The sequence below is a fragment of the Tupaia chinensis genome, unplaced genomic scaffold (assembly GCF_000334495.1).
Source record: "Tupaia chinensis unplaced genomic scaffold, TupChi_1.0 Scaffold000237_1, whole genome shotgun sequence".
Lineage (NCBI taxonomy): Eukaryota > Metazoa > Chordata > Mammalia > Scandentia > Tupaiidae > Tupaia > Tupaia belangeri.
The window spans coordinates 2,039,445-2,051,535 of NW_006159715.1; the positions used below are offsets into that span (position 1 = coordinate 2,039,445).

The 12,091-nt window shown below is 39.8% G+C and overlaps 1 protein-coding gene across 1 annotated transcript in view; it reads right to left on the reverse strand.

The window, feature by feature from the left end:
- The window catches only part of DROSHA (drosha ribonuclease III), a 151,023-nt gene that overhangs the window by 126,126 nt on the left and 12,806 nt on the right, over positions 1 to 12,091 (reverse strand). The window contains exons 6-7 of the mRNA XM_006148497.3: positions 4,897 to 5,128; positions 1,129 to 1,270 (exon numbers count right to left, since the gene is read on the reverse strand). Coding sequence (XP_006148559.1) covers positions 1,129 to 1,270; positions 4,897 to 5,128 — 374 coding nt within the window. The remainder of the gene's footprint in view (positions 1 to 1,128; positions 1,271 to 4,896; positions 5,129 to 12,091) is intronic.

Below are 12,091 nucleotides of genomic sequence, written 5' to 3' on the forward strand. Positions count from 1 at the left end.
ACATATCAGTAAGTGGTAAGGCAGAGTGGACCCCAGGCCATCAGGCTCCCAAGTCAGTGCTTTTACCCACTGGGGACACTGTCTTTCAACACGTGATTCCTAAGAAAGTGGGCGAATGAGAGCCAGAGAATACAAGGGCATATCGACGGTCTCATCTATACATGGCATCAGGGCTCAGGAAACAGGTAAAAAGCAGATTCTGTCCCCAAAGGTCTCACCGTCTACATGAAACCTCAGAACGTATCCATGAAACCACATAAAAAACTTCATGGAGGAAGCCAGCAGATGGCATGGTGGTTGGGGCACTGGACTCCCACATGGCCGTGGGCCAAGTCCAGTTTGAGCCTGGACCTAGTGCTTTGCTTTCTCACTTTCTCTTTTCTCTCTCTCTCTGTCTCTCTCATTTTAGGGACCAGCAGATGGCATAATGGTTATGTAGCTGGACTCCCATGTAGTCAATCACAGTTCGAGTCCTGGACAGGGTGGCTTAAAACTCACACTGGGTGTGTGTGCATGTGTGCCCAATATCTCAAGAGGAGAATAGAGGAGAAGGGACTATGATGTGGCCATCTCCCCTAGGGAGTGGTTTCTCACTTTCTGTATCTCTCTCCTGTGAGTGCATGTGTCCTATAGCAAAAATCTTTCCAAAAAAAAAAATAATAATGAATTAATTCTTAAAAAAAATAAAGGGCATAGAGAGTGTCTTATGTGAAGAGAGGATCTTTCAAACAGAGCTGACTAGAGTTGCTGTTTCCTCATCAAACCAGGAGCACAGTGCATTAGAGGGGGTTGAGGAAAGGTTGTCTGCCCATACTCAGAGTCACGAGGCACAGACTCCCGCACAGGGACGCTGGAATATGGACCTTTGGGATTCTCAAGCCAGACAACTCTACAAGGCCCAGACTTGATAACATGCATTGCAAAAGAGATCTCTTACATATTCTGATAAATGTAACTAAGGAAAAAAAATAAAGTAAAAAAGGAAGTTCTACTGCATATTCTGCTGTTAATTAAGGAAAATAAAAAGAAGACATTTCCTTTTGGAAGTCTCAAGGATACTTCCCACAAGTACAAGATGAAGCAGTAATACAAGAACACAGGGTTTGGCCTGGTATCTCTGTGACTCACCTAAATCCTCGTCCAGCTTCGTTTTCGGAGGTTCCCACGGAGGTCTAGCGGCCTTAGCCTTCTCTTGCCTGCTCCCTAACTCTTCTTCAAATTTGTCATACAAGTCACGAAGTCTACTTGTTCCAACTACAGTAGAATCTCCCTTTTAAAAATAAAAAAAATCAGTATTAGAAACTTTAATAATGATCAAAGACACATAAGTCTTCATAAAAAATCAAAGAATTTGTGATAGCAAGATGCCATTTTTTACATTCAATTTACTAAACGTTTAAAAACAAAATGTCCAATGCTGGGAATGATGCTCTGAATCAAACACACACTTGTCCTAACACAATCTTCAAGTAAATGCATTTTGCCAACATTCAGAAACCTAAGAACTGATCATCTATACCTTTTTGACATCATTTTTTTTTTTTAAATCATGGCCAAGCCCATAGCCAGTGGTAAAGGACCTGGATCCCACATGGCCGACTGAGGTTGGAATTCCAACCCCGGCAGCTTGAGAAACATTACAGGTTCATGTGCATGCATGTCCAAAATCCCAACAGGATAAAATGGAGGTGAAGGGATTGCACTGTGACCACATCTCACTGGAAGATGCTTTCTCTCTTTCCATCTTTCCATCTCTCTCTTGCGAGCACATGTACCCTTAGACTAAAAAAAAAAAAAAAAAAAAAAAAAAGACCAGCAGAGAATTCCACACACCGTCTTCAGAACACATACCTGTCATAAAAATCACTAATACTACTGGGTCATTGGGAAAGTCATGATGCATTTTCACATAGAAAAATACATCATGATTTTTCCAACAACCTAATACATCTTTCACATTAATGAGTAAAAAGAAGTAGCCTGCATCTACACCCCCACTCCAATGCTTACAAACTCAAGAGATTCTACATTTCTGGGGAAAATTCTGCATTTCTGGAGAAAATTCTTTAATCTTCCCCATTTTCTTCTCAGGTTGAAAATCATTTTAAATGTCCATCCTCTTTAATGTAGTTACCTTCAAAATGTAAAAACTAGAATCTTCAAATGTAAAAATAAAATTAAGGGAGGATAGGGGGGCCAGTAGATGGTGTTAAGTCACTGGACTCCCACATGGACAACTGCAGTATGAGTCCAGGCTCAGTGGCTTGAAACTCATACTGGGTGCATGTGTGTGCATGTGTGTGTACCCAAGATCCTAGGAGAACTCAAATGGAGAAGGGACCACAGTGTGGCCATCTCCCCTAGGGAGTGATCTCTCACTCTCTCTCTCATTATCTCTCCAGCAAGCAAGCACGTGTGCCCTAAGGCAAAATCCTCTAAAAAAAAAAAAAAAAAGAAAGAAAGAAAGAAAGAAATTAAAACGGGATAGAGAGTGTTGCAGCAGTAACACAACATTCTGCAATGCTGGGCCCTCACGGAAAGGTCTCAGATTCATGCCCCAGGGAATCCCTGGGCATGCTAGTTATCTGTGCGTATGCCAGAGACCCTGGCTATCTAAGGCTGGGGAGATGTAGAGTGAGGATCCCATTGGGGGATACCTGTCTCTCTCCCCTCCTCTTGGAAGAAAAAGAATAGTAAAATAAAATAAAAGCAAAGTATAAAACTTACTACCCAGAAAAAGAGATACCTGTTTTATCTCAGGCCACACCTCATTGCTAAGATAGCAACAATGGGGTGGCTCTGATATTCTTACCAACCTCTCCTACTACAGATGACAAAACTCAAAGGCAAGTGTCAGGCTTTGGGATTTATCAGCCTTTCTTCTAGAGTTTTAATATATCTGTAACAATAAAAGGTGGGAGAGAACAGCTCTGCCTGTTTAACTCCTGAACTCCAGTGTCATTATCTCTGTGTTTTCAAGAATAATACCTATGGGACCAGCAGTTAGCGTAATGGCTATGTTGCTGGACTCCCATGAGGTCGACCACGGTTTGAGTCCTGGACCCGGTGGCTTAAAACTCATGCCGGGCACGTGTGCGTGCGTGCCCAAGATCCCGAGAGGAGAATGGAGGAGAAGGGATTGTGGTGTGGCCATCCCCGCTGGGGGGTGATTTCTCACTTTCTGTCTGTCTCTCTCTGTCTGGCTGGCGAATGCACACAACCTATAGCAAAAAAACCCTCCCCCCCCAAAAAAAAAAGAATACCTATGACAGCTACAAGGAAGTAAACTCTGTCAAAAGCCTGAATAAGCAAGAAAACAGATTTTCTCCAGAACCTCCAGAAAGTACACAGCCCTGCTGATACCTTGATTCAGTCAATGAAGCTGACTCTCAGCTCTGAGATGCTAAGTGTGTGTTAGTTTAAGCCATGTAGTTTGTGGAACTTTGTTACAGAGGAGACAGTAAATTAATCCTTGGGATACCCACAATAAATGAGAGCTTGGGCAAGGTGCAAGATGAACAACCCATCCAAAGTGCCCCGTGTCCCTTGTGTGTGGACACAGGTGTGGAAAGACATGATGCCTGCACAAGATGCATCATCCTGCAACTGTGAAGGATGCTCAAGAAGGCAGCAGAGCCCAGTCCCCACTGAGTCACTAAATGACCACGCACGGCCTCTCTCCAGACACCTTGTTGCAAGAAAAATAAATCAGATTCATGCTTAGTTGGGTATTCTTACTTCCAGCAACACTGCTAACTGCCAGAACACCTAACTGCCGGAGATACTTTGAGAATGAAGTAAAATAATATGAGAAACGTGGAGTAAAATTGTTGGATCTATGAGCTTTCTCTTCTCTGTATGATAGAACTAGATTACTTCAAAGGCCTACTCTAATTTATCAAGAGAAATACCACAACCGTGCTAAGAGATTTCTTAACTCTTTTGATTTCCAAACACAAGGAAATCTCTCAAGTTCTCCCCAGGTAAAAGTCTGAATACAATCTACTTTCACCAATTTCCAAGTACAAGCTTCTCTTCTCCAATCCTCTGCACTAATCTCACCTAATTTCTTAGCCCTAAATCTGGAGACAGACATTCCTTCATACACTCATTTAATCAACTAACATTATGGTGTGTCTATGCTGGGCAAATGTGCCTTTATTAATGGGATGGATGCATAATACCGAAGCGGAAGAGTGATAAAAAAAGGAAGAGTGACAGAAATAAAATGGACAAAAAATAAAGTGAGCGTGAAGGAGGTCGTGGAGTCCACCATGGAGATGACAGTATCAGCCATGGAGCCACCTGAGCCCCAGCTCTAGAGGCATGAACTCAGGAATCCTCTCCACAGCCCATTAAGTGGGGGGCAATAGCTCCCTTCCACAAAACCATCAGGACGCATAGGAAACTTCATATGGTTAGTGATCTTTCGATCTTTTGGTCAAGAACATACTTCAGAGAGACAAACTCAAATTCTTCCTTATTTCTCATCTTCAGGGAAACACACACACACGCACCCCATGCACAAACTACTTATAGGTGAGAGCTTATGAAATCACTGGTATTAAGACTATTAGTGTCATATAAAATGCAGAATACTTTAATTAGCCTACTGTACTCTTTGCCTTTGGCTACTTAAAACAGCCTTTGTCCATGGCATGAGTTTCAACTGGGGTCTTTTTTTCTTTTTTTCGCTCACCAGGCAACACTAAGCAATATCTGAAGACAGTTTTGGTTATCACAACCAGGAGGAGTGCTACCGGCATGTGACAGACAGGGCCCAGAGATACTGCTAAACTTGCTACAATGCACAGGCAGCCCCCATAATAAAGACTTATTGTGGCTCCAAAGCCGAGAGTGCTCTGGTCTCTAGCTTCTCTTCTTCTTTAAACCTACCACCTGATCCATGGGGTCACTGGAATAGTAGTTTTCTGAATGGGTACATCGGATCCACACGGGCTTCAGTAGTTCTTCTTCCTCCTCCTCATTTTTGTCAGTCAGCGTCTCCTCCGGCTCCTTTTCCTTGATGGAGGTATAGTTTTTCTCTTTGCCGGAGCTCTGGTTGTCACTCCACCTGTCTTTTTCTTCCTCCCAACGAGCTCGCTTCTTCTCCCTACTTGGGGAGCGACTACAAAAGGGGGCAGAAGAGGTCATTATTAAAGATGCTCTTCCATTGTAAATATTATTCTCTTTCAACTATTTAATACGTTTTTCACCTAAATGCAAACACCATGCCGTATTACCATCTTTATTGTTGTTAAAACAGTGGTTCCCAAACACCAGTCTGGTGGCATCAGAGTCATCTGAAGTTTGCTTGTTAAAAAATACAAACTCCTAGGTCCTACCCCAGATCTACTTACTGATTCACAATCTCGTGGGGCAGGGGGGGAGGGGCAAGAATCTGTATTTTTAATAATCTCCCCAGGTAATTCTGATGTGCATCCAGCAGGTTCAGGAATAGCTGGTAAACCATTACTCCTAGAACAGAAAGATATCTAGAAAACATTCGGAAATCTCCATATATGGGAAATCTCAGTAATGAGGATACTAGATTTGAATCTTCCACACCTTGCTTTGCTGGGGAAGAGGGAAGGAAGATTTCAGAAAACCTGGACTCAACTTGGCCATAAATTAACCCTGAGAACTATAATCCAAGAGTGAACCAGTTCTTTCATCCCTAACTATCTCTCCAGAACACCAGACTTGGGTATTATGACTTAGTCAACCAACTCTTTATAATAAAGTTAATTAAGTTAATAAAGATGGAAAAAACCTCCATCTCTTTGAATTACTGGGGATTAAAATCTGCAAAGACATATCCTATGAATATACTTGGAGAAAAACAACCCATAGGGTTTACTTTAGCTTAAGCCCAAGAAATGCAGGTGAAACATTCAAATATTGAGAATCCAATTAAGGAAAATAAAACTGTCTTATTATACCAACTGGTAACCTCCACAATTCTACTAATAAAGCTACTACTATCCAAATAAGTGTACAAAGTCACAAACTATTTTTATTAACAACAGGAAAGTGTGTGTGTGTGTGTGTGTGTGTGTGTGTGTGTATACTTCAGGTGACTAGAATGACTGTACATATTATTACTTATTTATGTAATTCCTTTTTTTTTTCCCAGAGGTTTTTGCCTTAGGGCATGTGTGCTCAGCAGGGAGAGGAAGAGAGAGAGAGAGTCAGAGAGACAGTGACAGGGAAAATGAGATATCACCCCCCAGGGAGTGATGGCCATGCCGCAATCCCATCCCCTCCATTCTCCTCCTGGGACCTTGAACACACACAAACGCCCAGCTTAATTTTCAACCTGCCAGGTCCAGGACTTGAACCATGGTTGGCCATTTGAGAGTCCAGCAATGTAACTGCTACGCCATCTGCTGGGCCCAATAATTTCTAAATATTACAATGTGTATCATTAGTTTTGTTACCAGAAAAGTTATTGTCAAAGTAAAACGTATGTTCGTTATAGAAAAATAATAAAGCATGAACATAAACAAAAATAAAAGGAAATTACTCAATACTCAAATAACTACTATATTTCAGTGTTTTAAAAATATAAGTGTACGCATGTGTGTGTTTATATATATATATACACACACATATATAAATCTGCACATTTTAGCAAAAAAAAGAACTCTATAATGTACCATTTTCATTAACAGTAAATCAGGAAGATTGTTCTCTTTCAGTACATCAACATTTGAACCGTTTTTAAAAGGTGCATAGTATATTTAATGCCACAATTTAATAAATATAACAGTCATTTTAGATGAACATTTTTTCCATTATAAGAATTCCACCATGAACACATTTGTGTTCGGAGCACACTTCTCAGATTATTTCTCGAAGCGTATGTATCAGATTAGATTACCATCAGAGCCATGCGCGAGTCCCATTTCCACACATCCTATCAACATGTTTGTCTTGGGGCCAGCAGGTAGTGTGGTAGTTAAGGGCACTGGACTCCCACATGACTGACCATGGTTTGAGTCCCAGACCTAGTGGCTTACTTTCTCACTTTCCCTCTCTCTCTCACTCTGTCCCTCTCTGGTCAAATCAAAATAAATGAATAAATAAATAAAGTTAAATAAAATAATTCTTTTTAAAAAATATGGTTTTTTACCTTTGCCATTCTACTGGAAAAAAAAAGTGTTTCATTTGTCATTTTTATTATAGTGAAAGGAACACATTTGATATTCATTTCTTTTGTGAACATCCTAGTTTCTATGTTATGTCAATATTTTTTTAATCAGGATTGTGGTCTTTTTTAATTTATTGTAATCATTTTCATTCATCTGTTTTGTCACTTTTTAAAATTCTATTTATTTGTTTATTGCTACATAGGGCTTTTATAAGGTCAAACCTAGAGATCTTTTTATTTATGCTTCCTGCCTTAGTTTTTTGCTTAGAAATCCTTTCCCATCCCAAAACCAAATAAATATTTTATATTTTTGTCAGTTACTTTTTCTTGAGAGGTTTTTGCCATAAGGTGCATGCACCTGCCAGAGACAGAGACAGACAGTGAGTGGAAAGTAAGAAATCACCCCCCAAGGGGGAATGTCCATGCTACAATCTGTTTTCTTTCATTCTTCTCCTGGGATCTTGGGCACACAAGCACCAGTTGTGATTTTTCAAGCCACTGGGTCCAGGACTCAAACAGCAGTCGGCCATGTGGGAGTCCAGTGACATAATCACTATGCCATCTGCTGGGCCCTGTCAGTTACTATTTTTTTTAATAATTATTATAGTGAACTTCATTTTATTTATTTGATAAAAGAGGGACATAGAGAGAGAGAAAGAAAGAGAGAAAGCAGGTCACCAGGTCCAGGACTCGAACCATGGTCAGCAATCTGGGAATCCAGCACCCCCAACCACCACACCTTCTGCCAGTCTCCCCTGTCAGTTACTTTTAGCACTAGATTTTTGTACTCTATCTCTCCAAGATATAAGGAAGAAATCTAATTTCAGTTCTTTTCTCCAAATGGCTCACCAATTGCCAATTTCTCTTCTGATTTGAAAAGACAATTATTTATTACTTAAACTTATATACAACAAATTAAACACAAATTTTGAAAAATTATTTTAACTTTATTTTATTTATCTATTTTAATTTGCCCAGAGAGGGATAGAATGAGAGAAAGAAAGAGAGAGTGAGAAAGCAAGCAGCCATGTTCAGGACTCAAACCATGATTGGCCATGTGGGAGTCCTGGCCCCTAGATACTAATTTTATATACACCTAATTATTGCTTGTAATTGTTTCATTGATCTATTTATACCCATATCAAATTTCCAAAATTATCTTGTATTTACAGAACATTTAATGCTAGTAGAGTAAGTACCCCTGCATTATTGCTTTTATTATCTTAACTTCTACTCCAATGAAAAATGAGAGAGTCATCATCAAGTTGCAAAACCAGTACTCTAGCTCAAGTTACATTAAAAGTAGAGATTGTTTTGAAGGACGTAATTGTTATGGTAGTTTTAGAACATGGTCTCCTATCAGGATAACAGGAGGAGGGCACGTCCTCCACTTTCCGTCACCTTCTTTGTTGTCAGCTACATTTCATACTAAATTTTAATTAATTTAAATTTCTGCAATGAATCTATTTCTTTTCCTTCATTATGTTTTCTAACTAACTAGGTGTTCCTGTATTTAGGAAGGCTATTAAAATATCAGCAAATAATGGCAGCTCTCTGCTCCTAGTGGGCTGGGTGGAGGGGGTGTGAGTGTGTGGGGGTGTGTTTGGTGCTTGCTGTGAGCCTGACACTCTGCTAAGCACTTTACTGACATTCTCATATTTAATCCTTGTAAGAACCCTATGAGGCAGATGTTAATATTCTCTACAAAGGAGGAAAGTCTTACAAATTATGTCACTTACCCAATATCGCAAAGTTAATGCCAATGTTTGATATATTTTGTTCTTTAAAAAACCACTAAATATTTACTGCTACTACCAAGAAACAGACATAAAACATCCTCATTCCATCTACTTTAAACAGGTGTCTTGAATGACAGATGGCCAGGGATACTGTGAACATCAATACTCACTTTTTAAACACTTCAAATACTTTGAGAGGGGCATCTTAAATTAGGAACAAAACATCTTTTTAAGGTAAGTGTCTTGTACACTCCAAAATTCAAAATCCAACCATCGAATAGTTTCTTCTTAACGAAATGCTCTATTGCAAACCATGATTACTCTTCTTCTTTTACAGTATTTGTACCTCTAAACTTTTATTTTCTCATCTACTACATTAGTTAGAACACACAGAATCCAAGCCTGCTTTTTCTTCAAGATACTGGGTATTGGAGGAAAAAAAAATCAGCATGCCGAGGACACTTCTAGCACTGTATGTTAAAAAATCATCCACTTCAATTAGGTCCTCACTGATTTTGTCTACAACAATAATAACTCAGCTTTTCGTCTATCACTTCTCCTCAGGCTCTCTTTCCTCTCACCCTTCCTAGTTCATCTCATCTACCCCATGGCATTTACTATATCCAGTGGAGATCTCTCTGCTGAACTTCATACCTGTATATACAATTAACTACAATACAATTTCAACCTGCTTGTCTCAGATTCTCAAAATCCTCATGCCCCAAATAGAATTCACCCTTACTCTCTTCCTTAGGGCCCCCCCATCTTCATAGGGAACACCAGATTTCAGATGATCACTAGACTCTTCTTATTTCATCTCCAACACATCTGAGCAGTTATCAAGGCATATTAACTCTGTCTCACCAGACTCTCAAATATGTCCGCCTTTCCCCATTGGCACTGCCACTGCCTTGGTCCAGGCCAGTTATATCCAATTGCCCAGCTTCAGGCTTAGCCTTCTCAGAGCTCTGCTCCACACTGCACCATTCACACATTCTCTTCTCTCTTTCTACCTTTCCCCTTCCCTAATGCATTCGACCCACACTTCAGGTTCAGAACGATTTCTCCAGAACTAACCTAGACTGAATGTTCCACTGCTATGTTCTCAGAACAACAAAAGCACTTACAACACTTCTATTTCTTTCTTCTGCAGTATGGAGACCTGATGACCAGATCGCCCACACCAGTACAACACCTGGGACACACAAGAATGCCATGATTTTAGTTTGCTTGTTGAGTGAGCCCTAATGATGTTAGGTACCAGCAATAAGCAATGGGGTGTTCTGGTCTTTTTTCTGACTTCTATGAGAAGACCTCTAGGTTTCAACATAAAATCTGGCTCAATCATGGCTTCAATCATGTTCATCCTGAGACAGTATACTTTATCACAGTACAGAAGTCTTCTACATTCCTAGTTAGCAAAATCCTTACTCACAAATAGCCACGTTCTGAGACAATTCTGCAGATTTTGACACAAAAATTATGCATTTTCTAATATTAAACTCAGATTTTGATACAAAAATTATGCATTTTCTAATATTAACCTATCTATCCATGCAATGTGCAAATAAGCTTTACCAATTATCTTAACTGATGAAAACAACTTGCAAGTATTCTAACTATTCTATTTTTTTTTTGGAGAGATTTTCACTGTAGGGTGCGTGCGCTCGCCAGACAGACAGAGAGAGACATAGAGACAGAAAGCGAGAAATCACCGCCCAGGGGGGATGGTCACGCCGCAATCCCTTCTCCTCCATTCTCCTCTCGGGATCTTGGGCACGCACGCACATGCGCCCGGCGTGAGTTTTAAGCCACCGGGTCCGGGACACGAACCGCGGTCGACTACGTGGGAGTCCAGCGACATAGCCATTACGCCAACTGCTGGCTCCCCTAACTATTCTATTTTTATAACAAGATATTTGAGAGATTGTTTTATAGCTTTCTTTTCCCTCGTGAGGTTTTGCCATCTGGGTTTCCCTGCTACTATAACATGAGCTAAATTTCCCTTTATCTTCATCAATGTTTAAAACTTCCTTGGAAGTGATACAAATTCTATTACTTCCATTTTTTTTTCAATGTAATTGGCCTACTAAAATTTTCTCCTTTTGTGTGAAATCTGTCATTTTTGTTTTCTTAGAAATCAACCCATATATTCAATTTTTTACAATACCTTTCCATTTACTGTTTTATAATTTTTAAGCTTTCTTCATTCCTGCAATAATATACTTTCTCATGCTTAATGTTATGTATTTTTTTTCTAGATTTGCTACTTTTTAAATTTTAAGAAATTACTAAAAGAACCCAGTTCTTGGGACCAGCAAATGGCATAATGATTACATCACTGTATTCCCACGTAGTCGAGTCCCTGACCCAGTGGTTTAAAACTCAGAACTGAGTAGGTGTACCCACATGTCCAAAATCCCTAAAGGAGAATGGAGGAGAAGAGGCTGCAGTGTTAGCCAACCTCCCTGGAGGTGAGTTCTTGCTTTCTGTCTCTCCAACGAGCACACGTGCCCTATATAAAAAAAATTCTCAAGGGGAAAAAAAAAAACACAGGACTTGCAGATGGCATAATGGTTACATCACTGGACTACCATGGAATCCACCACTGTTCAAACCCTAGACCTGGCGGCTTCGAACTCACGCTGGGTGTGTGTGCACCCAAAATCCTGAGAGGAGACTGGAAGAGAAGGGATTATGGTGAAATCACTCCCCAGGGTGATTTTTCACTTTCTGTTTCTCTCTCTCTGTCTCTTCAGTGAGTACACGCAACCTACAGCAAAAATCTCTCTAATGATAAAACAACCCAGTTCTTGTATTTATTTATTTATGAGTATAGTATACACTGCTACAGCTCTGTTTCACTGTCATTATTTTATCTTTTAATCCCTTTTTCTGCTTTTCTTATACTCTACCAATTTCTAAAGCACAGTTCTCAGATGATAATTACATATGTATTGCAGTTTTAAGAAAATTCATGACGCATTTTTGCACAGAAAAACGTGGAAAAATATGTCATGGCTTTTCCAATGACCCAATGGTCACTATTTATTAATATTGCTCAATAAGGTAAACATAACAGGTCTATTTTACAGATAAAGATTAAGGATTAAAAAGGTTAAGCAGCTTTGCCCAATAGCCAAGTTAAGAGAGTACCAATTGATCAAATACTCTCAAAATGCAGAATGTTGCTCTTTCC